At 35.8% G+C, this 27,511-nt stretch overlaps 1 protein-coding gene across 4 annotated transcripts in view; it reads right to left on the bottom strand.

Annotated features, from left to right (window-relative positions):
- The window catches only part of LOC145939671 (irregular chiasm C-roughest protein), a 201,450-nt gene that overhangs the window by 46,193 nt on the left and 127,746 nt on the right, over positions 1 to 27,511 (bottom strand). For all 4 annotated transcript variants that reach the window (XM_083044154.1, XM_083044151.1, XM_083044152.1 and 1 more), the window contains one exon: positions 11,262 to 11,605. In XM_083044154.1, coding sequence (XP_082900280.1) covers positions 11,262 to 11,605 — 344 coding nt within the window. The remainder of the gene's footprint in view (positions 1 to 11,261; positions 11,606 to 27,511) is intronic.

Here is a 27,511-nt window from a genome sequence, read left to right as displayed (position 1 = left end):
TTTATTGTGTTTGCTCTACTAAATCGTTTTTTTTTTTTTCATAGAGAAAGAGAGAGAGATATATGATATATATTAAATATTATATAATTGAAATTTATTTATATATATTAATTGTCGCGTTCCTGCGCCATGGTCTCTGGTCTATGGTTTTTGATCTATGATCTCTGGTTTTTGATCTATAGTTATTTTTATATATTAAATTATGATTATTTTATATTATATAATTGAAATGTATTTATGTATAACTAAATTTGTGCGAGTTTGATTCTGGCAACAAGATTTATATTTTATCTATATACAGTTGATTAAATTCAAATATCAAGATTAAATATCGGAATTAATTCATAATGATTTGTGACTATGAATATCGTTCTAAGAATAAGTAATAGATAAATAGTAGATAAGTGTGTGATACCATATTATTCAATTAAAAGTAAATTTTAATTTAATAGAAATAACGTATTAAATTATTGATTTAATTATTTAATATTGAATATATAATAACGCGCGCGCGCGCGCGTTATAAAATTAATGTTTATCAACTCTCAACATAATAATAATAAAAATAATCAATTCTTTAATTTATTGAAAAATCTGTGAAGAAAAATGGAAAGAATTAAAAAGAGAAAAAGATAATGTGTATATGTGTGTATAAGTATAAAACGTCCCGTGTTAAATTTATGTTTTAACTGCCAGCACATCTAAGGATCGTACCCATAAAAATTACTTAGAGTTAACCGAGATTTAATCAATTTGCTATCTCTTTTTAGTTCTGTCTCTAGAGAGAAACGGAGAATGAATTAAAGTACAGTTAATTTTCACTAACGTTTATGGGAGCGACTCTAAGCTAGCGCACGAGTTACGATTTCTTACGTAAGATTAAATGAAATGTCGATAAATCGCTTACTTGCACAGAAAATAGTTACGCGGAAGGGAAGGGAGGGATAAAGAAAAAGAGAAGGAGAAGGGAGCAACTGATCTTTCACTCAGGTCTGGTCTATGTATATGATTTCGTTAGAGCTCTGACTTTTTTTTTATCGCGCCCATTTTCATTATCTCAGCGTCAGACACGACATCTGCTGAATAAGAATTCACGATATCTCCGCCAGAAATAGAAGGAGTGGGCGGGGGTTTGCGATTTAAATTACGTCGGCCGAAGTGTGTACCCGGCAGAATATAATATCTCGCTCGTCGCGTGGTGGTTGTGGTGGTGAGAAAAATACACCGCGGGAACCGGTAAGGTCGATTAATCGGCCGCGCGTTGCAGCAGCAGCAGCAAGAGCGGCTTCCCGGATCCGGTCGAGCAGGTTGGAGCCCTCTCGATATTGCTGCCATTGCTGCTGCTGCTGCTACTGCTGCCGCTGCTCTTCTGCAAGCGATCTTAAAATTCCGTATATACGTATATACAAAGAATGAATATCGCCGGAATTACATTGTGTGCTTATAATTGCGTCAATTAATATTAGGTGGCCTGTGTGGCGACGATATCCGGCGGTAATTATCGGATTGGAATGCTCCCTGATACGAGATAAATTTGCACGAATCGGCTAAATTTTTTGATAGACATCTCGGATAAATGAATGAATTTCGCAAATACATTAGAGTTTTGTAAGATTTTAAATAGACGTCACGTAAGTGATGATTATCTTTTCTTTAATAAACCAGAGTATGAAGCAGATATTCTTTTTCTCTTTTTTTTATACGCCGCCCGTTTTCTTTGGCCCGTGCACATCGGCACTTTTTCCCCCATTTTTTTATCTCATTCGTTCGTTTCCTTCGATTCTTCTCACAATCATGCATCTTGCAATACGCATAAACATTAAGTAGATTGTTTTTTCATTAGCATAGTGTATACATTCTGTGGTCTCAATCTATGGTCTCTGGTTTATGGTTATTTTTATGCACAAAAATAATATTTCAGAAAAATATAATCTTTTTAAATATTCTAAATAAGTTTTTTCTTGCTTAATGCAATCGCTTTATTTTTCGAATGCTCAATGTCTATGTATATCACGCACATGAATATTCAATAGTGATTTCTTCACTTTTGAATAACGAGTATTTCGTAGCCAATAAGATGGTTTTTTTATTACTTTCATTCATCGACTGATTAATTGACTAGATAGCAGTCAGGCAAGAACTGATCGAGCAAATCGCTTCTCACTAATACTATACTAATTCCTTTGGAAATTCTTATTGCGGACGGGCAAAGAAGATAATAACATCTCTCTTTCTTTCTCTTTAAACACTTAAGCTTCGCGAATTAAGCATACTTTATCGATCTGCTTTGCGTAGTACATTATCAGATCGAAAATATTTTAACTTAAGCTGAGCATAAAGTTTCTTAACTGTATATAATGTAACTTCATATAATTTTCTTAAAATTCTTTCTTAAACGCGCCATCCATTGCAATACAGCACTATTGAACGATAGCCATTATTTTCCTTTCAGTAACAAATTAAAATTATAATAAGTTATTAATTATGAAATTTCATCATTTGTATAAATAAAAAGAGCAAGGAACGTATACATTTGATGAAAATCTTCGACATTAATACCTCGTTAAAGCCGGGTCAGTTCCGCTTTAGGCATAATAGCTTCATCGATTAAAATCTATTCGAGCGCACGTTTGCGTGAATAACATCCATCCGGGGTGGAAAGATGTGAAATCGATAATATCTGCGTAGTAAGTCTGGAATATACCGTCGATTGTCCCCGTTCCGGCTACGCATCTCCTTTACGAGTCACCTGTTATCGTAATATAAATTCGTCTGAACGATAATCTATTTCTAATACCATCCATCTCACACGTGCCCTGTAATCTTAATCGCACGTATATCGGATCCCTTAAGGACATATCGGATTACACGGCGAGTACCGTAACAAGGTCGTCCGTTGCTACGTATACATAGGTGCGCCTGCCTTTATCGAAGGTAGAAATTATGACTTGGTGTGTATGTTTCTTTTTCTCTCTTTCTCTTCGAGTCGCTCGGGTTCGCGCGAAACAGGTATATCGAGCATGTAACAGAGCAGGGGTGCGGGATGTGGAGGCAGGAGGGTATCCGGTCAAGCGGCCGCGGCGCGTTTCGCAGCTGGATGCCCCGCGGCGAAGCGCGACAGCGCAACGCAGCGCAGTGCGCTGCAACTGCAACTCTCCGGTCGCATCCGCGTCGCTGCCACGTCCGCGGATCTTATTGATCTATGGTAGAACCATTAACCATCGAAGCGTGCACCGAATGTTTCGGAACTAATTTAAACTTAGCCGCGCTTCTCTTCTCTTCCCCGCTCGCGGCATACACACGGCGTCGAATTAAAGACTTCGATCTATCGTTATCCGTCCCGTGTATATCGATACGTACAAGTCCTATGCCGATTAAAATGACCGGGGCGGTGTTGTGATTTCGTTTCCGCCACATCTGCCGTCGGAATTTGCTCGGATATTGATATATTTCAAGATACGCGCGGTTTATCTTACATAGCTTGTAATGCACTGCTTAAAATAATTTTCTTTCTCTTCTCTTTTTCTCTCTATAAAGATTGAGATTGATTAACATAAATTGGATTTAATACTGTGGAAATGAAAAGTGGAAAAGAAAAAAATACTAAATAAAGATGAGGATTATATGTTATATAAAAAAATTATTAAATATATATTTATCAGATATATGACAAAAATGTTATAATAAAATATTACTAAATATAATAAAGAATCTGTGTATATATTCCATACATTATTAAATACACAGAATGTTCTACATTATTACTAAATATGTTTTACATTTTTTTTCGAATTTAGAATTAATTTTTCTCTTAAGTATTTAAGTATTTTGATTGGAAATTCTTTATCGCGCGCGCAAATTTTTAATTTTGATATACTTGATTCAATGTTAATTAGAATTCAATACATCAATTTCTAAAAAAAAAAAAAAAACAGTCCATCGCGTTAAACGAGTGATGTAAAAACTGACAAATAATTTAGTAAAATTGACCTCGATGCATTTGCCTCGTTTGGCTGTCAGTCATATATGATAAAGCTTGAAAACATCGAGTTTTCTTGATTTCTTTTTGACTCAAATAAAATATAAAAACGTTAACAAAATCGGTTTTTCGATTAATACTTTTTTAAAAATAGTTGATCTTATTATTCTAGCATGAATCCCATATTGTGTTCTGTATTAATTATTTTTGGGGCGCATAAATCATAGTTGTTTTCTGTCCATATTTTTGATCGATTTTTTTCTTGTAAAATAATTTGACCTCTTTTTGCGAAATGAATATTTATGTGGGGGAAAAAAAATAATTTTTCTAATTTAGAGTTTCCGCAGCTCTTCTCTCATTATGAAAGCACGTATTAACATAGGGTTAGAAAAGGTGGCGAACTAAAATGCGACAACATTGCGGTTACAAGCCATATAGAGCCATGGCGCAGTAAACCTGCAATAATTTTATGGAAATCAGGCGTCGCTACCGCGGGTACGTGCCATACGTAGGACGGGGCGCGCTTATATGGTAGGAGAAGAATGAACGAGGACCAAGGCATCGTGCAACGGCATATAGTTACAAGTATATTATGGTTCCTCGGCTTAAACTGGATTGCAAACGCGCGCGAGCGTTATCGTTCCAACACACTGTGATTGTTGGGGAAGTCCGCGTATATACGCAGCGACGCACGTACAGTGTTCAGCTTCGGGACATAGTACCACCTGTATCTAATCCTACTTTTGAATAATGCGCCAACGTCGGCAATCCCACAAAAGATCTTTGCCAAAGACGTGCGAGAAAGTTTCTCTATGAAAAAATAATTCTACTTATATATACATTTTTTTCAATAACCGAGAGGCAAAGAGAGAGAGAGAGAGAGAGAGAGAGAGAGAAAGGAATATTTAAATCGCCAGTTTAATTAACCGAGTGAAAAATTCTATTTAAATTACGCTCGAATATATAAAACCACGTGTGAGAAAAAAAAATAATATTTAGCTATTCGCGGCGCAAAGATTTACTTTTACGGCAAATAGCGAAGATATTTCGCGGAATGTGGCGGTTTAACAATGGCACTTTTATTAGCCGAATAAACGTAATGCAATATCTTTTCCGGATTAGGAATATTGCCCAACGCAGTGTAATATTTTCGAACGTAATGCGAATGCAGGAAATGGAATATCGATATGATATCGCGGGATCGTTCTATCTTCGCGAGCCCCGGCGACTAATCCTTCGCCCGGCAAATACCGTAACCGAAAAACGAATAGAAATAAAAAAATAAACGCCGACGTTCGCATATACCACCGCTCCAATATGCGCACGAGCGCAGGACAGCGTTTCGCGAAACACGTTACAAATTTTGATTGAATAAACGTTCGGATCGTTTCGCTTTCCGCGCGCTGATTTTTGCGGAATTAAATGACGAATGCAGCGGGCGTGGAAAGATACGCGCCGCGTGCGGGCTCAGAGACAATCTATATGTTGAAATATATATATATATATATATATATATATATATATACATACAAATGCATATATATACATATATAGAACGGATGAAATAAACCAGTTCGCTGCTCCACCTCCATCGCAATGTAAAAGCTTCACTTCGCGGTATGCACAATCATAGCATTAACGGAATTGGAACACAATTTTAAAGGTTCTTATTTCATCGAATCCTATCTTCGCTTTATTGTAATCACGCACATTTTTCTTCTTATTCGCCTGTTCACGTTCATTCGTTCATTTGCATATTTATTTCATCATTTTTTGAAGTAAAAAAGAAAATAATATTTGTAGCACACCTAGATCTCATAACTCATTTTCTAACATATATCTTAATTGTAATTAATTGTCGCTTTATTTTATTACACAAGTTATACAACGTTTGGCTTTATTTCGTACTATAAATTATAGAGACTTGAAAAGAAATTTCACACTTATTGAGGAATCGAGCGCGTAAATCATTCGTTTCCACTGTGCCGAAAAATTTGCCGTCGTATATTTCTCTGGCGCATTAATCTCTTTTTTTATCGTCTATCTTTGTCATTATCGCGATATACTGTCCGCGGTAAGAATATTTCATTCGGCTGTGCTTTGTTATTTGCGTTTGTGTCTCTCGAGTTTATTCGCGAGTAACGTTAACATCATCAGCGCACTCGTGCTGCTGAGTCCAGGACGTGAACCGTGAAGGTCTTTATTTGAACATCACCCTTTCATTTGCCGACACAATTTACTGATTGGACGAAATTTCTCTATTCCCTCGTTGCCTTTGCCATTACGTTTTGAAATTAACTCGCGAGTTTTATATGAAGTTTTGTATATTAAAAATTCTACAATAAAGAATGTTATTCTCAAGAGGATCACGCGCGGAGATTATTTCGCAGGACTACGGAGAAACGTTTACATGTGTAAATATTCCTATACTAGCAAGTATTACTAGTGTTGGATGGCATTTTTTAGTAACTCGTTAGGAAACTAATTTAACTTTGTAGTGGCTTTTAATGCAAACTGTATCGGCTTTATGCGACGTAGAGTCGACGCAAGAATAACGCGAGGTCCATCTTTGTGTTAAAGCGCGCTAACAAAAGCGTAGTTCTTCCGGAAGTGCTCTACAGAGTGAGCCGGAAATCATGGTACAACTGAAAAGGAGGTCACGCTTCGCACAAAAAGAAGTTGAAAGTGTGTGTGCGTGCGAAGCTGGCGTCTGATTTCGTGGAAACTCATAAATAATTAAAAGTTTTGGCTTTATTTTCAATAGTTCTAGAGTTCTTGATAGTTTAAACAAATAGTTCTGGCCATTAAAGCAACGAAAATGCCTTGGGACAAACTGAGACGCCAACTTCACACAGCGTTTTACTTTGTCCTACGGCATTTTCCTTATTAATCCTTCTTTAGTAATTATCAGGATTAAAAAAATTTATAGTTCAAAAAAGAATTTCTGCCTTCTGAAAGCAAAAAAAATATTAATTAAACTAAAATAAAGACAACCGCATATTTATATCTATAAATATTGAGATAAGACGCCAGTCGATTTTCGAGAATTATGCTTATTCGTAATCTATATCTTTTCGAACGAATCTCTTTCGAGTTTTAATTAATTATTATTATTATAAGTCATGTATATCGCACGCGCTATTAGAATCAAGTTGCCGATGTTTGTATTACATATTTATATTGTGTATGTTATAATGCGAAAGAATAAGATTATTCTAATATATGTATGTATTTTATTTGTTACAGATAGCATTGCGATACACAGTGCGATTAACGCGTCGTGTCGGGAGTGCCGTGTAAAGTTTCGGGCGATCGTAATTATTCGTGTTTTCGCGAGTGTCGTGCGAGTGCTACGAAGAACCAAGAGAGGAGGAGGAGGTCCGAGGAGGCATCGGGCGACATCGGGGCAACTGTGAGGTATGCAAAATAATTTATAACATACTCAATTAAAAAAAATTTGCGCACATTAATTACTTTGAAATAATCATTGTACATTAGTAGGCGTTTCCCTATATATATATATATGTATATATGTATGTATATATAAAATTTGAATATTTTGTTTTCAGATCCATCAGATGTGCTGTGTACTACAACTCTGCCATTGCACGTATCGGTGAGTGAGAAATTGTTTATTTCATAATATTTCATAGCGGTAATAAAGGTGTATGAAGCTGGCGTTTAATTTATTGAAAACTCATAAATACTTAAGAGTTTTGTCTTCATTTTCAATAGTTCTAGAGTTTTTTTTTTTAGTTTAAACAAATAGTTTTAACCATTAAAGCAACGAAAATGTCTTGGGCCAAACTAAGACGCTAACTTCTAAAAATTTATAAGCTAAATAAAAAAATGTATAGTTCTACATGAGTTCTAGAAAGAGTTTTGCCTTCTGAAAAACAATATTAATTAAATTAAAATAAAGACAACCGCGGATATCTATCTATAGATATTGAGATGAAACGCCAGTCGAGAGTTCTGCTTATTTTAAAGCAGTTCTTGTATTGTTCGCATGTATATTGTTTTTCCAGAGTTCTGATAATTAATGCAGATTAAAAATTTTTTAAATAATTATTTTGTCCGAAAAATGCATATTTTCGAGTCTAAATGTAAGACGCCAGTCGATTTTCGAGAATTCTGTTTTTTCTAAAGCAGTTCTCAGCATGTACATTGCCTTTTCTTCTTCTCTCTCGATACTTTTTTCTCTAACAATAAGTAATAAAACGCGTGTAATATTATCATTTTTAACAAAAGCTCCCGATAGTACTGTATATTCAAGTTAAGTATATATGCGTAATTTTAGATCGATATTTTACCAATTAATAATTTTTAATCGATTTTTAATATCCGCGCTCAGCATGACATTTAATGAAAGTGTGCTGACGATTTTCCGTAGTTCTAATGATAGTTTTCAAGAGTTCTATAAGAGTTTAGAATTAATTCTAAAGAGTTTCGGTCATTAACTATTTTTTAAACAATTTTCAACAATTACCTCCAGTACGACATTTAGTGAAACTGTGTCGTGCTAATGATTTTCGACAGTTTTAATCATTATTTTTGACAGTTTTATAAGAGTTCTATCCTTAAGAAGTCTTAAAAAATATATTTTATTAATTTCTAGTAAAATTGTGTTGCATGTTTGATTATTTTTGTAGTGTTTGATGAAAGACGGGACGCACGTAGATAAAATAAAAGCACGTGCAAGTCCTGTCTAAAAAATATATATATTTTTTTTATTAGTAGTAATATTGTTTTTTGTATCTTATAACATTTTTCACGAAAGAGACAGACTGAAAACACGTAGCTAGATTAAATGAATTCTGATTAAGAAATATATTGTATTAATTTTTGGTAAAATTGTGTTTTAGTAAAATTATGTTCTGCATGTTTGATTATTTTTGTAGTGTTTGATAAAAGACAGGAAGCACGTAGATAAAAAAGAGCACGTGCAAGTCCTGTCTAAAAAATATATTATTTTTTTATTAGTAGTAATATTAGTAGTAATATTGTTTTTTATATCTCATAACATTTTTGATATTTCACAAGAGACACTGAAACACGACTGAAAACACGTAGATAGATTAAAGGAATCCTGATTAAGAAATATAATTTTATTAATTTTTTGTAAAATTGTGTTTTAGTAAAATTGAGTTTTGCATGTTTGATTATTTTTGTAATGTTTGAAAGACAGGACGCACGTAGATAATATAAAAGCACGTGCAAGTCCTGCCTAAAAAATATATTGTATTTTTGTATATTAGTAATATTGTTTTTTGTATCTTATAACATTTTTGACATTTCACGAAAGACAGACTGAAAACATGTAGCTAAATTAAAAGAATCCTGATTAAGAAATGTATTTTATTAATTTTTAGTAAAGTTGTGTTTTATTAAAATTGTTTAAAAAATAGTTAATGACTGAAACTCATTTTAGAATTAATTCTAATGCATAGAACTCTTATAGAACATCTCGAAAACTATCATTAGAATTACGGAAAATTATTAACATGACACATTTTCACTAAATGTCATGCTGAGCGTAGATATTAAAAATCGATTAAAAATTATTAATTGGTGGAATGTCGATTAAAATTACACATATGTACTGAACTTGAACAAAACTATCGGGAACTTTTGTCAAAAATGATAACGCATTTTAGTACATTTTATAGGGAAGAGTGTCGTATTAGATTCGCGAAGTTAGCACATTTTTTCAATTTTGAATTTTTAATATAAGGAATGCGGAACTTTTTTACATTTTTATCTGGAATTGTGGAACTATGAAAAGTTCAAACTCTTTTTTTTTTTTTAATTCGTAAAATATTGTGCCAAATTCACAGATACAAACTCTTCTTAGATCTCATGTAAAATTATAAATCTTTTCAATCCTGATAATTACTGATAAGAAACATGCCGTAGGACAAAGTGAGATGCTGCGTAAATTTGGCGTCTCAATTTGTCTTAAGACATTTTCGTTGCTTTAATTGTCAGAACTATTTGTTTAAACTATTATCAAGAACTCTAGAACTATTGAAAATAAAGTCAGAACTCTTAATTATTTATGAGTCTACGAAATAAGAGCTCAGCTTCACATACACGCTGAAAGGGCAAAATAAATCTTTTCGAAACTGTGTCACAACAGCGACTATCAAATATGAATAACAATATATAATTGCGTTAAAACTTATTATAATCTTAATTTTTCATAATTAAACTCAATTTTAATTATTTTAAATTAACTTATTATATTTAATAGTTCATATAACAATATTAAAGATATTGTTATAATGTTTTAAATATTTTAATCTTAAAAAGAAAAAATATTGATTTTTTCTGATTTTCACAAAAAATATTTTTTTTTTAAAGTTGTAGCTAGAGAAATATTTTCTTTTTTGTCGTATTATGATTTTCATCACAATATATACCTGCCTCTCACTTACTGATATTGGTTCTGAGTTTAATATACCTAAATGTCTTTCCATGTGTGAGAGTGTTATGCTCGCGAACATGTAACACCTCTAAGCAACGCGAAATATATTTTCGTGATGCGTAATATTCACAGACAATTGAGCGAATAATGATAATAAATTTTACCGAAGAGAGAAATAGAGGGAGAAATAAAAAAATATTAACTAATCTTCAATGAAAACACTTATACTTTACTTTTCCGTTTTATGTTTTACTAAACATAACATTGCAAAATTAATAATGTTGAACATATTTGCAAAATATAGATTTTAAAGCTTTTTTTATTTATTTTGGATGACTATTTTTGGAGAGAAGCCTCTCTCCCCTTTCTCTCACACACACGTGTGCGTACATTTTTTTCGATACAGCAGAAAATCAATACCTTGCGGCCGAAAATTGAATTTGAGCGAGTAAACAGCCTAGGGGCGCCGTATTATAGTGTATAGTTGATGTAGTGTATAGAGATTTTTAAATAATCCTTTCGTTGGTGCAAAGTGCACTTTTTTATTAGGAAACTTAAAGGCCGTTAAAAATTCGCGCTCAAAAGAACACGTATCGAAAAGCGTTAATATACAGATTTGCCATCGGCATTTTCTGAATTTTAAAACGGTAGAATGTTATCGGAAGATTAATTTTTTAGATTCTTAAACGACTTTCGAAAAATAGGTAACAGGAAGTGTTCTGTATGATGATTGCAGATCACTCTGTATTTTGCATAATTCTAGTGTCCGCGAGCGCATTTGTAGATAGCCGACTGGGGGATTAATTTGAGCGTGAAAATCGAATTTCCGGGATGATCTTATCCACTTACGCTCACCTTCTTCGTCGCTGCCGATCATAGCGTATCGCTCGTATCCGGTGAGATTCCTAACTGCTCCCAGACCAAAGTCGTCCTTGGTCCATTGAATGGGCCCCTTCTGATCGAGTACTCGGCATGGAAGCGTCACTCGACTGCCAATCACCGCAGTTTGATCCATCGGCTCGATGGCGAATCGCTGATAAACTACTTCCGTCGTTGTAAACGGCTTTTGCGTCGATACTGCTAGCGATGACGCGTTTGTCACATTCGTAGCTGCCACTGTCTTCGCTTCTATTGTCATCAGCAGCGAGAGGCAAATTATTAACGGTGCTGTTCTTCGTCCAACTTTTCTGCACGCGTTCCTACGGAATAAATGAGAAAGATTTATTAAATCGAGAAACTTTTCCGACAATTAAATATAATTATTAAATATAATTAGTGCAATATATAGAATTAATTGGAATTTTTCTATTTTTGATCTCGTTTCACGAAGTGTGTTTAAAAGAGCATGACCGTAATGAAATATTTAATATAAAATTTCAACTCCAATTTATTATTTAAAATTCGATTATAATTTTTATTAAGAAAATGAAGAACTTGGTGAAAATATTTCATCGTGTATTCGATTTTCTTACTCTTTTACTCTCTTAAATCGAATAAGTGAAAATAATTAAAGCACTAATATCAGCTTTCACCGAAGAGATTAATGAATATTTACTAATCTTTAGTGAAAATATTTATACTTTACTTCTTCGTCTTATGTCTTACAATAATTATACAGGAATAAAATTTCTCAATGAAAACATAAGATTTAGAACATATATAAAAATTAGAAAATATTTGTACAAGCTGGAAAGATTTTAAAGCTTTTTCTATTTATCTTGGATTGCTATTTTTTGGGAGAAACTCTTCCCCCTACACAGGCATACATATACACACATATCTGAAACACGTATAACTATTAAAAAATTAAAATTGTATACATATGACATTTTTTTACTCTTCATATGTGATAAATCCATGAAAAATGAAAAAAATTCAGATATTTTTTTAATAAAATATATTTTTTTGCTCTATACATTTATCTCAAATAATATTATAAAGATAAAATTTTAAAATAAATATATATATTGTATATATATATATATATATACACACATATATATATATATATATATATATATATATATCATCGATTGAAATTACTACTAATTAATTCTTTCAGAGATTTCACTGATTTACAATACTATATTTTATTTGTAATTAATATCTTGAATGATTATTCATTGTTTTTCACTGATAATATATTGATTCCATTTAAGAGAATAAAACCGAGACTTAATTCTAAATAAGAAGCTGTCGATTTCTTTTCTTGAAATTTTCTAACAGCTTCTATTTTTCGAATGTATTATGTAAGAAATATGTAGACTGAATGTGTGTACGTGTATGTATTTGTGTATATATGTATGGCTGTTCTCTTTTCCCATTTATTTCGTCGTCTTATCTAATTTATCTTTATAGTCCCATCGGATTCAAAAACGAAGTTAGGGAGCTAAGAGGGGAGTCTGTATCGTAAAAGGAGCGATAAAAGTATTGCCAAGTGGCGGTAATTTAGTATTGGAAGCAAGGGTGTTTTCTACACGCACACATATATATGTATATGATAGCTAAAAGCAGCACATATGGAATCGCTTATGAGGGAAGCTCCTTTATGACGGCAATTTTGTCATTGCCCTGAAAATATACTACGTCTTAACAATTATCGCGCGAAATATTTTACGGAATCTATTAAACGAACGGTATCGTAACGGATGAAAAAGGCCAATCATCTCTATTCATGGCTAAATAATTCAGAGTTAGTTTACAGCCTATATCGCTTCTTTCCATTAAGAACGTTTGTTATATAAGAATCGACCGCTGACCCCCCTCCGCTCTCTTCTAACGAAATTCCTTTCGTTCCGCGTCTCATTCGGTAACGGCAGAAAAAGATTAAAATGTTAATTAACGTTTTCACTTGATTATCGGCGTCTGAAAACTCAACGACGTTTTATATTTCTAATCTTACTCAATAAATATATTTACGTGTGTTAAATATGTACGTTTATTTATAATTTTGTTTGGACGATAAATTAATTCGCTTTCTCATAAAATTATTTTTATACTTGCAAGAATAAAAAGTCGATCCTGAAGAGAGACAAGTACCAAGTTCAACACTAGAAATCTTACTCAATAAATATATTTGCGTGTGTTAAATATGTACGTTTATTTATAATTTTGTTTGGACGATAAATTAATTCGCTTTCTCATAAAATTATTTTTATACTTGCAAAAATAAAAAGTAGATCCCGAAGAGAGGCAAGTACCAAGTTCAACACTAGATTGTTGATTTCGTGCAGGATATGCATATTCATTAACATAACTATTAGTCTTTTTATTATCACTTGACAAAACGAACGAGAATAAGCGTATCAGATCGAAGAAATCTCTCGATTGTTTCATTGACCGCTTAATTAATTTTCCCCATCTCGTTTGTATTCGTATCAGTTCTATCGTCCGTCTTGTAATAATGGGAACAAGATGATACTCGATTGTAGAAATCGAGAGGACGTAGAGTCCTCTTTCTCTTTCTCTCTTCCCTGCACGCCTGTCCTTGCGTCGCTCCTCCATCATTTATCTACGTTTCCTCCGGTGTGCCGTTCTTATTCGTCGCTGGTGAAATGATCGATAGAACTGAAAATCGCTCGAGGAGAGATTCTTGAGAACGATGTATCGTTCTCGTATGTCTTGTCGGACGGTCTTCGCACAGACGTGGCGCCTCGACGTCGTCCTATGTTATCGTCGAAGCCGTTCGTTATACTTGGAGTTACGTCCCTGTCTCTCCCTTCTCTTCTCTCTCTCATTCTCTCTTCCTCGCTTCCTCTCGGTGTTCTTCGTAGAAGCAAAGTTAGACCGTACACGAGGTTCTGTACGAGCTAAGCGGTTCTTGTCGCGCCGTGTTCCGTCGGTTAGCAGATAGAGGATGTCGTAAGACGACGCGCTCGTACGACATCGCGCGCGGGTTGCTTCTTATGAGCTCAATAAGATAATAATCCCCGCCGGCGGTCGCCGCCGCCGCCGTCCGCCCGAATGCTTTGAATAGAATATACGAGTAACGAGCGTAATAATAATTGCGCTTGTGCTTCGTATTCGGGGCCAGCACTCTCTCCCGCGACAACGCTCTCTGAGTCAATCTTTCGACCGTAAGCGGCTTCACAAAGCGCGTTTCTTGACGTTCGTTAAGCCTTTCTTCCGACAGACGACCAGCGAGAGATATCGCACGATTATTTGGAGCATATTTAACGATACAATACCGCGTAAATGATATGAATATTATTTCTCATGAAATCGACATGTGCTGCGAGTTTACTTTGACATCGGCCGAATAGACTCTCTTCTTTTCTCTGAGACATAATAGTAATAATAATAATAATAATCTTTCGTAAGGGGGATTAAAATACATTTGGTATCAAATGCAATTTACTCATTTACTTGGAAAACATTTATCATATTTCGTGACGTCCGTGACAAGGCACGCCATCGGTTTACGAAACAGAATTGGGTCGTGTCGGAATTGGATGGGATACGTCCCAGGCGATTTTACCGCCAGTGATTTCACATGTAAGCGTATACTATATCGCACGAAAAATATCGCACGCGCTCGCGTTACATTTAATGGCTTCTATCACGCCTATTGGTTTTCCTTTTTATTCATTCGAGTCGCTTCGAAACGAGCCGAACGATGATGACGTCGCGTAGGCGTATTCGTACATTATGTCGCCCGGCCTCGGCGATAAAATAGAACACGCTGATAGAAGGGTAAAACAATCAACTGCGATGTTGTCCCAGCAATTACTAGCGAATGTCGCGATAATCACTCGTGCGTAGGCGAATACGAGCGCGGGCACGCTCCCGTTCTACCGCGTTTAAATTTAAATAAAGTCACTAATCGAGACGGCGTGTTGCATCGGTCTGCCTGTCGAACGTCATGTTGCGTTCTCGTCGGCTAGAAATTTTAACGCTCGAAAACCTGCTCTTCTCTCTCTATATATATACATATATCTCTCGCTCTCTCCGTTTGTCTGTGTAGTAGTCCTCTGTCTCTCTGTAAATGTGCATTTCGTTTGGCATGTAGCGTCGAATTGATCTGTACTTTGATTTGACCTTCAAAATTAATATTTTTCACAATATTACCATATATTATATTCGCCGCTCCATTTACAATTTACGATATTTAATATTTTTCATGGTACATTATATGAATCACGTAATAAAAAATAAAAAATACAATGTACTTGTACATACCTGAAATATTCTCATTTATATAAAATATAATTATCACAAATATATTTTTTTGCTTTTATAAAAATAGCACATTTAGGAAAAATAACATTATTAATATCAAAGTAAAAATAAAAGTACCATATATATAACTTATTATTTTATTAAAATTGCTATAACTTTTGAGCTATATTGTTATAATATTATTTATAATTGTTTTACAATTTATTATACACTTATTATAGAAATTACGCGTTGTCATAAAAGTACATTTTAGCTCACAATACGATAATTTGATTCTTCGAAATTAATGTGTTTTGCTTGTGTCCGTTCCATGACATAATTATTGTACTGTGGTCATTATTGTTAAATCTTTATATTATAATAATGTACGTGTGTGCGTTTGCTATTTCGATTAAATTTTCAGAGATATAAAATATCTATTAAAAAGGAAATATTTAATTTGAAATATGTTTTTCTTAATTATCGCACATTGTAGCATATTTTCAATTAAAATCTGCTTTTATAATTTTTTTTTACTTTTAACGTTTTACATAATTAATATCGTAGATATATTCAAATACATTTAAAAAAATCTTTTAAAAGTATTATTATTATTAAAAAAATTTAATCTCCACATTTTTGCTCTTTATTATTTAATCGCGGGAATGTCACAATCTTATGAGTTGTTAAGTTTACTTTCGTGTCCTGATACCGTTTTGATACCGCATGCCATTTCTTCGCACATGAATAGCGTCTATATCCCGGGGTGGTAGATGGACGGATTGCGATTCGCGTACGTCGTCGTATCATGGCACAACAATGTGGTATACAACTCCTCATTCCGTTCATATCAACGTATACTATCGTAGCCGTGTACTCGCGCGATATATGGAAGGAACTGTGCATTGTTGCGTTTCTCTTAAAGTTTGAATATTGTTTAAACTTAATTCTCTTTTTCATCTCCCTCCGTTCTGCCCTCCTTCGTTTCTCTTCGCATTTTCCACATTAGGATGCTGCGGCTCTTTCCCTTTCGAAATAGGTTGTATCCGTATATAGGATTCACGGGTCCGGATATATACCCAAGGCTTCAGTATATCGGAGACCGTTTTCTCGCTCTCGTCTCGTCTATACGGCTAAGCTTCCCATGATACTGTAGCGCATATGACAATTTAAGCATCTGGGTCAGATAGGCACACACGCGGTACCCTCCACTTCGGCATGATCATTCCATCACGGCGCAAATATTGAATTTGCATGGTCGTCTCGTTTCTGCAATGCAGATGTATCCGCGCTGAAAGCATATATGTGTTTATATGTGTGTTTCACCGCTTCGTACATACACGCGTCGTGTACGACGACTCGACGACATCGTTTATTGCTCTTTGCGATGAATTCGTACATCCTATTGTATCAACTCCCTGTCTATTGAAGTCTGATTCGCGAAAACAAATCTGCTGTCACGTGAAAGTATTATCACCTAAGACGAAAAGTTCGAAGAAGAATCCTCTCTTTTCTTTGCTAGCTAGTGCTATTGTTATCGACATCTTTTCGATACTATTATACTTATCGCGGCAAGTATCGGCGTTATAAATTTGGATCTGTGAAATCTAATACTTTGATGTCGGTTTTACCTACGTTCAATATTGGATATGCCGCAGATAAATTGCGCAAATATATTTGCACGTTTCAATTTTCACAGAGTATTAAAGAATTAAATATACATATATATGGTCTCTCTCTCTCTCTCTCTCTCTCTCTCTCTCTCTCTCTTCTCTTCTCTTCTCTGATCATTAAATACGTATCCCACTTGAATACAATTGAAGTTGGATAAGATGTAACGCGCTTGTAAAAGCCGCATGCGGAGACAAAGCGAACGAGAGAAAAGCGAGCACAAAATGCGCGCCATGTTCTTGACATACATATCCCTGTCTTTGAAAATATATTTTCATATTACGACAAAAATATGAGACTTGCAAGGATTGTCGACGTGAAAGCGCGTCCGTGACATGCACACGCTCTCTTCTCTTTGAGTAGGAATTTTTATATCGTAAACGAGATATATCCCGCGCTCGCTCTTAAAGCGTCGCCCGAGTGAAATTGTGGCATTGCACGCGCGGATATATTTGCTTTTGCAAACACGCGGGATTACCGCGATTGTGCGACGCGTAGAGAGCTGCATCGCGAAATCGACAATGGAACACGAAGACACGACGACGACGTATTCGATGTATGTATATAGCGTATAGATATGTGTAACGTAAGATAATATAAAGTCCTTGCGAGAACGCCATAAATACTTGAATATTCAAATGTAAGTATCGCTGTAAGTATCGCGATCAAAAAGCATTCAAGCAATTTGATGTAGGCCGAAAATTCAGATTAAAATCGAATAATTCAAATATTTATAACGTTTATGTGTAGCAATTACGTAAAAGAGGTATATTCGGGGCAATTTACGCTCTTATCTTTCCAAGATCAAATAACTCGTACGCATATACACGTGGCGTCGACAAAATTGACACGACAAATGAACGGTATATTCATTACATTTTTTCACGCGAGAAAAAAAAGAAACGATGATTTAATGAAGTCTAATCGAATTAGGTCAGTAGAATCGAATATTCTTCGGCGTAATAATAGCTTTTCGCGTAAAATAAACAGAAAGCATACGTCAATGTGCCACTCTTTGCACCATTTCCATTAGACAATTAATCCCAAAAGGGAAACGCTGGAATCGATTTCACATTAGTTGATTTAACCGATTTAACCGGAGAGTTTCGTCTTGCGAATTTTCGCTCGCGGAGGTCGTGTCGTTGCTTGCCGTCATCAGAGATGCACACTGCGCGGACGGTACACATGGCATTATACACTTGTATATGCAACGGTGCACATAGGTAATGTTGATTGTTGCGTAAGCATACAATGGAGGCACGTTACAACAGTTGGTTGTGTCCCGGAAAGGGGAACGTTCGGCATCCCGTGAATACTGATACGAACAGACGGAAGGACCGCCAAATAGATTCCGCGATAATAATCCGATTTTCTCGAAGAATGCACATCGCGAAGGAGGAGAGCGAGGAAAAGCGCTCGACGATTCACCTTTAGAGTCGGTTGTCTGCCAACTTCATCACGAAAGAGAGGGAGAGAAAGAGAGTTACGAGAAGAGAGCTCCGCTCGCAATTTCACGACGAAAATAAGAAGGAAACAATTGTTGGCTAAATTTTGCAAACAATCCTAAAATTGCCAAGTTAACAAAGTGATATCTATAAAACAGCACGGCTCCTTAAGCTTCGTCTTCTTATGATAAACTTAGAGGTCATGATAAATTCAGTCACGATAAGCGCGAACGGATGAAATTCGCGTCTAACTTGAACTTCATTACGTAAGACTAATGCGCTCCCGTAACTTGGCGTCACTTTGCGTCGCGCCCTGTTTTTACGTGACAAATATTCGTTCCATTTTTCGTGATGGCGACGTGACGGATCGATTTCGTCGTGCGACTTCGGATGTGTTGGCACAGCCGTTGCGCGGAGTTAAGGAACTACTAATGGCTTCGTTAATACCGTCCGCACCGAATCGACGATGGAATAAGGCTTAAATTCGAACTCGCATCGGGGGGAACTGTCCCTGCGGTATAATCTCGACCTTCTCTCCTCGTGGATCGAAGGTTAAGCCTCTCTCTTCCGCTCCATCCCTGGAGCCAATCAAAAATTAGGTTGCACATATCTCTGTATTACCTGCGCGCCGCACGTGAAGGTTGCACATTTCGCGTTAAAATGTACAGAACGTCCCAGCGGGGTTGCGACTTTAAATAGAGTTTGAAAATTATCCGATTTTTCTCGCTTTGCCCGACTAATAAATCTCCTTTACTCTCGACTTTCCGCGAACTACAATTAATATTAAGTTAGATACAAAAATAATGGGTGATTCAACTTATTCCCTAAAAAGTTTCAGTTATTAAATTTTTCAATTAATTTGCAAAATGTCTTTAACAGGAAATCGGTTCGCGCCGAGTTAAAGTTCAATAACGTAATATAATATTCAAAGTAAAAATCTGATATACAGAGGGCAACTAGCAGCCATATTTTTGTTAATAAAAATCGGATTCCAATTTATATAAAAAAAAATTTGTATTTGAGATATAAGATAAATGCTACGCACACTCTCGAAATACGTTCTATATACAGTAAAGCACGTACTGCGGTTATAAATCCAATTCCATTCTACACAAAATCGTCGCATAATGTTTGAAATGCAGGGACATTGTATAGCAAAAAGCAATCTTATAAAATAAAATTCAATGATGGCCATTGCGATGTTGCAAACTATCAGCTTTTTCAAATTTGAATGATATACAAGGTAAAGTTAATTTTCTCGTTTCTCTCTTTCTTTCTGCTCGCCTACCACAAATTTTTGTTTCAAAATGCTTTCAATATTCATAAACGTTTTAATATTATTTCGATCGAACATTCGCAGTATGTTGCAATATTAGAAAAGAAATCGTTAAAGACAATTAGACTGAGACGTGATGTTATATTTTGAGAAATTCCAACTTTTAACTAAAACTAAAAATGAAATGAAAAATGGTCATTAGAATGTATGGTACGCGAGAGAGGAGTTTTTTGCCGTAAACCGTATACCTTTCTAAACAAAGAAAAGGAAGTTTCCGAGTTGTATATAGTAGTAGAGATAAATGTAGCGGATGTAGAAAATTGATTCCTGCATTCTTGATTCTGCGACGCCCTTGTCACTCTTATCCGGTGGTGTCAGCCGCAGCGATGTGACGAAATATTTTCCGACTTTGTGTCGGAAGGAGTACCGAAAATCGCGATAACCATTGAATGCATTCCATATTCGTCTATACAGACCGTATAGCTATATTTAGGTAGTCGTGCGAACGTTCGCGCGCGTGCGCATACGCGACGTGTGTGTGTGTATAAATATAATGTACACACACACATGCATATCGCAGTCTCGTGTTTGCATATGTGTTACACATCGCGTCGCGTCGCGTTCTATGTGTGTCTGCGTACATGTGTCAACGTTTCCAGAAACACGTTACACTGACCCGGGGGACTCGTATCTTTGATACTGGGTCATCCCATGACAAATTGATCGGTGACGTTGCGCCGTTGAGCTTCGGCGCGAGTCTTCCACGCTCGAACGAGAGAGAGAGATCCTCTTCCGAGAGACATGTACTATGTGTGGCGGATTATACGTCAGTATTACGTAGTAGATATCCCACCGCCAGGCGTGATCCACCAGATCCGCGCGTAGACTGTGTTGGATAAATTATGTCATTAATACAATTATATGAGATGATAAGTTTACGAGAAAATTTGCGATAAATATTTCATTGCATTATATCGATAATGCTATGCTTCCAAATGAACTTCTCCAATAGAAGATATGTGTGTGTAGTAAGTTATGTAAATATATATATATTTACATACTCTCTTACTACATACACATATCTTCTATTGGAGAAGTTCATTTGAAAGCATAGCATTATCGATATAATGCAATAAAATTTTATATATATATATCTTTTATGTTGCTTTACTGAACCATGTGTTTAACAGAATATTGAACAATCTCTCTTCGAATTCGTTATCGCTGTAGTAATAGATGATGATAGTGGCTCTCGAGCACGTAGAAAATTAGCGAGCATTGCCGAAAGATACAATCGTCGGTCTCGTTGAATAATGTATTCTTTGTTACAACGATATTTGCAAACGAATACTTGAAAACAGAATCAAAATTCTTTGTGATAAAAGAAAAGAAAAATAAGATATTCAAACGAAATGTAAGATATGACTCTCCTTCTACTACTTTTCCTTCAAGATATCGGATTATACGAAAACAAAACAACCACTTGCGCTAGAAGATACAAGCGAAAGTGTTTACTTTACTCTTTCGTCCAATCCAATATTTCTTTTCGAAATCTGAGTAGAGTAACGTAAATGTGCCTCTTAATGTATCAAAACAAAAAAAAAGATAATGCTCAACCTCCAGCTTGAGGGAGCGTATCGTTAATCTCACGCAAATGTGTCTTTATGAAATATTATTCAGAAAGCTTGCAGTTATATACACTCGCACGCGACGCAAGGGCGTTGATTATTCTCCCGCGCCCGTGTAACACCTCTGTTCTTGAGTTCTCTTCGTAATTAAAGTCGAAACGTGAAAAAGAATATCCTGTGACATTGTGGTAATTCCATCCCGGCTACCACAAATGTCGCTGATAATTAATAATCCAAATGAATAATATGCCGCTCTTGCTTTTATGTGTCGCGGTAAATTTCGATTACGGTGATGAGAGACGCAGCGCTGATTAGAATATTCAAAGCTGCTCGTTACAATTTGGCTTCTTTCATTAGCGAAGAAAGAACGTAACCCCCCCCCCCCCTCCCGGTTATCAGGATTCTAGAATTAATTAGAACATTGTGTATATTTATATCTTACCTAATTACAAAGGACAATTAGGAAACTGAGAAGAATATGTTTTTGTTACGCAAACATAGTTATGTCTGGTTTAAATATATACGGAAGAGGCGTTTGTTACATAATGCCGCTTTGAAAAATCGCGTCGGTACGTCCTACAAAGGATACACTTTAATTAATGGTATTAAACCGTCTGCATTATCAGATTTATTCCAAGGATTGATGAAAGATGTTCTGTTCATTTTTTTGCGTCATTTTTTGTTATAAATTCTCTTTACACAACGTTGTAATAAGATAACAACTTCTTATCGTAATATTTATTTTATAAAATCTGAACTTAAAATAATCCGATAGCGTGAGCCATAATAGATTTACTATGATGGATTTGCATCCGTTGCAGTTAATCGTAAAAAAATGTCCAAGTATATAAACGGCTTATAGACATAGCACTATTCAATACATGTAAGTGTACGAAAAAATGTTTTGTATAGAATTCAGATGGTTTAGTAATAAAAGCAAACGAAAAGTTCCCGGATTCGATTTCCGGCCTCTCAATGGTTATCTATACGCGTTTTATATAAGCGTTAGGGTAATATGCTGAAAGTTTAATCACCCACGATAATAAATAAAAATCAGTATTAATAATATGTAAGCACGTTTAACGAGGAGAGTATTAATACAGATTTATAATTTTGCCTCGTGATAAAAGAACAATCGTCCGAAAAACAAAAAGGATTCGATTTACTCGTCCATCCGCGCCCATTATTTTTTTTCCTCGTCTGTCTACAGGATGGACGAAAAACCAAACGATCACTAATTGTTTCGCGAAGTAATATACATCTTTTTCATTTTTATTAAATGAGAACAACGAGAATGTGAATGGAGTACGCGAGCTCTCGTATACATATACATATTTATATTTCGGATCAATCTCTCATTTACATTTTCTTGCTCTTATCGTGAAATTTCCATCTCTCGCGCAAAGAAACATAACTTTAGTTGCTTGCCTCGTAAGACTCTTGGAATAACGAAAGATGCAAATGTAAAAAAATAGAAAATGTCGAAAAACGCGCGTTATCATACGGTATAATTTCACGAAATACGCTTTTTAATTTCCCGCAGCTTCAACGATTATGTCAGGAAGCGCTAGTATATTCGCGCATTACTTCTCATTTCCGCGAGATTTATATGACATCGCGCGTCGGTGAATATCCACGCCCTCGCGTACTCGAAAATAGGTACATATTTCACGGTACATTTTGCTCTCTCATTTTCGGGGATTATCAAATTTTTGGCCCTTTTTATATTCTGCCGTATTTGCTTATTTTGCGCATGCAAGCGTACATCGCGCGGCGTTGATGAATTTTTTTTTCTTTTTTTTTCTATTTGTTTTTTGAAAAAATTGATAGGCTAAAACGTGTCGTCTCGATGATAATAATATACGAGTTGCTTATTTGGAAATTTAGTTATTGTTATTTGTAATAACGTATTTTGTGGTCGTTATATTCTATTGTAAATACTAAATTGACCTCTCCCTCCCTCCCTCCCTCTCTCTCTCTCTCTCTCTCTCTTTCTTATTGGGGGTTATGAAATTATTATTATCAGAGAACTTTGCTCTCCTCTCTATTAGCTAGAGAATCTATCGTTCCTTTTTTTCGGCGTTTACATCTGAATTTTCCATCATCCCTCTGAACTCCCCGATGCACTTGGCGCGAAGTTTCCATTTATCTCTAGAGATTGTAAACAGTATAATAATGGCCGTTCTTATTACAAGCTAGTACAATGGGAGTTTCGGGAAAACTTTGCAGATTTGCCATTCCTCAGCATTCTAATTAGTAATGCTAACGAAACTTCGCGGAATAATGAACGCCGAAGCAGTATTGAATTAAGTGCCGTCGCATGCATTAACGTGTGTCATTGCCGCTGTTCAGATTTTGCCAAACTGTCAGCGAGCGACGAAGGGATCGTTCTCGTGTTTGCCTTACTTAAATTAACACGAAATTAACAGCAACCCAGTGAAACTGAGAAGACACGCGAGAGTATCATTCACGTCACTAACATAGTGATGTACCGTACAAATGATTCATGGATTTCATTGATTCTAAAGCAAACATTATCGAGCAAAAAATAACGATAGAAAATGTCAGAATTGTATGTAATTAACTTGTAAAAATCATAGAAACGATAATCAGAAATATTAGAAAATTGTTTTTGTATCTTATAAAAGATTTTCAACAAATATTTCAGCGAATATTATTCGCGTTACGCGAGTAAACACAATAGCGTACAAAATACTATATATGTGGTTGAAAGCTCTCTATGTCTAACAGTCCATTTACTTCAAGTCTACCGAGTTCTTGTCATCGTCGAGTATTTTCCCTCCACCGAGTTTGTGTGTTCGGGCACGTTTTTACGCTTCAACTTCAATGGATGTGTCGATCTATTAGGTCAACATGGTATTAGGCTTCTCCCGATATCGTCGAGTCGCTCTTCATCCGTCTCTTTCTCGACGAATGAAGAGGGAATCTCGTAGATATACGCGCGCGCGATACAGAATCAATATTACGGTACGTAAGAATTTAAAAAAAAAACGATGCTTTGGCGACTGTGAGATTTCCTTCCGCTCTTGTCGACGAGAGATACGGTAACTATCGTAAATATAACACATGTAACAACAAATTATTGTGTATCCGGAACGAAACCGGAAATTCTACGAACAAATAGCATTTGTCGAGGAGGGAAGCGAGGCTTCGCTCGAGCCAATAAACCGTATTTTCGCGGTCTGCTCGTCCGCTCGAACCAGATTATCGATACTTCGATTATTCCACTTACTGCCTTAACGATGTTATTGTTTGTTCAATCAACGATATTATCTGGACAATCGTGCGACTAACCACATCGGAGCCCGCACCGTACCCCTTTGCCCATTCCCTTTTTTTATCCTCTTATCATAAAGGATGCGAAAATAATATAGATTATTGTACTGCGTGTGTGCACGTTTATGTAAATTAATAGTTTACGTGAGCGATAGCAGAAGCACGTTTTTAATTGAATTTTGCATCATACAAAAGTGCAATTGAAAATCGACGTAATCGCGCATTGAAAATATGTGCGCTTCGCGAAACCGTAAACCGTAAATGCTACATTTCCAACTTTATTTTCTCTTATATTATAGAATAAAAAAATAATATATACGATCTATCAATTTAGCTATATGTATCTGGTTTATTATCTATGGTCTCTGGTTTATGATTTTTGGTCTCATATTAAGCTGGTCTTCCATTTTTCATAAAATTTATATTATTTAATTAGAAATATGCCGCTATGGGGGCATATGACATATTTATTCGGTGTCGAATTAGTATAACATATAATATATACATTTCATATATACATTCCTTATAATATATACATTTTTGGAATACACAATGCAATAATGATCGCTCTATGTAAACCGAAATCTTCTAGAAGATTTTCAAATTTATGCACGCAAAAATTATGTCTATATTAGGGAGCAAGTCGATAGACGAGGGCTTCTTCGACTTCCTTCGAAGCATTGCACATCATGCATCAGTAATATGCTCGGCGAAACCGACCAAATTTGAGAGTACGAACTTTCATCGTACAGATTCATCGTAGTTGAACCCTTCCTATTTGAAAGTTATGACATTTTGGTATTACGAGTTTCGTCTCCGAATCAGGAGTCTGGCATTAAAAAGTCATAGAGATATATATATATTTACATGCTTATATACATCCCCTATGTATGTGACGCGCATGCGCATACATCAATACTCTTGTGAAATTTTAAGATCTTCATAAATTTCCAAGTACCGCGATCCATTATTAAAAGCAAGGAATTTGAGTATAAATATAATTTTACAAAAATAATAAATTGATTTCACAAAAATAATTATTCATGCATTAACTTATTTATGCCGTAATTCGATAAAGAATCCAAAGTGTTTGGAAATAATACGCAATTATCGATTCCTACTGATAAATTCGATAAAATTTAAACGATATAATTCACATATCGTATTGCAGAAGGTCCGCGTTAATGTAACAAAATCACCCTTCATGAATATATCGCTTTGCGTATATTCAAGTTTGATCAAGTACTCGATTCGGTCGGTGTACTGTCGCCGCGTGTCGCAGAGCATCGCGAAATCCAGGTATTTCTCGTTTCGAAGCGCATATTCATGCGGCCACATTCACTCGGTATAATCGACACGACATCCGCCACATTCGACAAGCGACGACCCCTTCTCGGTGACCTTTTCACGCCGCGTATCGATTCGTGGAACGATATTTCCTCGTTACCGCCACAACGTCGCGTCGGCGCGACACAGAGAGAGACCTGTTTAAAAGGCTGCGAAATTAGAGACAACGGATGTGAGCGATGAAGAATTAAATAGTGAGTCGCGAACCATTTACCAACGTTTCATCCGAATTTAGAATCGCCAGATTAGAGCGCGGTTTAAATTCCTATACGTGAGAAATGATTCTTAATAGATAAGCTCGAGCTAATTTTCCGCTTGTCTCGCGTGTATAAATAATATCGTGTAAAATAAATATCGTGTAAAATAAATATCCATATATTATAGATGTTACGTTTCTACTCTGACGAAATGGATTTAGAAGCGTTTAAACTTCGAAATGTCTCGAAAGAGAGAAAATGACGCAGCTCGAATAGAATTTCGCAGAGGCTATCCTAGTGTCATCTCCTCCTGCGGTTGACACTTCGATCGAGCGGGCCCAACAGTTCCCAAAGACAATAGCCGCTAATTTGATTAACTCGCGATTAATTGCATGTCCAGGTCTAAAGCGGCGGTCTCACCGCACCAAGCAACCCGCCCATATATATTCGCATTGACAGCGTCGGATACCCGATACTGTCCGTCAAGGCAAAAGGCATGATCGCTTTCCTCGGCAATGTCTCTGATAGCGAGGAGACATAAGCTCCTTATAGCAAGTTGCAATAGCGCGACGTAATCTACTGAAGGAAACCTCTTAGGTCGTAATATAAGGAAGGATCCTTTGATACGTTGCCCCTCCTTCGCCCCTCTCGTTCTCCTTTCGTCTTTCCTCTCTTTCCCCTATCCCGATATAGATGCCCAAGGAGAGACCCTGAATGAGCGAGCGAACAAACCCGTCTCTGAGCCGCATCTGGCAAATTTTCTAGGGAAACCTCTCGGAAAGGCAGCGCGCGGAAGAAATACGAGAGATGTATTTCCATATCGAGTTAACGTAACATTCACGGTTTCGCGCATAAAGCGATTGGTCAAGTATATACGTTTATTCTGCCGCGCGCGTCCTATCGATTTTCGATTGTATTTTCGCGACGTGACGTTTAATCGAAAATACACACAACGTGCTTTTGATATTTCTGTAAATTGTCTGTATTATTATGATTATATAATATATATCCATATGTACATAATAAATCTGTCAAACGGAGAAAGTAACCGGTAGTAGCGAGGAACGTCGATATCCGGAAATATGCA

This window comes from Prenolepis imparis, unplaced genomic scaffold, assembly GCF_030444845.1.
Source record: "Prenolepis imparis isolate NDT839.2.m4 unplaced genomic scaffold, iyPreImpa1.0 SCAF_8, whole genome shotgun sequence".
NCBI classification, from domain to species: Eukaryota; Metazoa; Arthropoda; class Insecta; order Hymenoptera; family Formicidae; genus Prenolepis; species Prenolepis imparis.
This window is presented reverse-complemented; position numbering and strand designations above follow the sequence as displayed.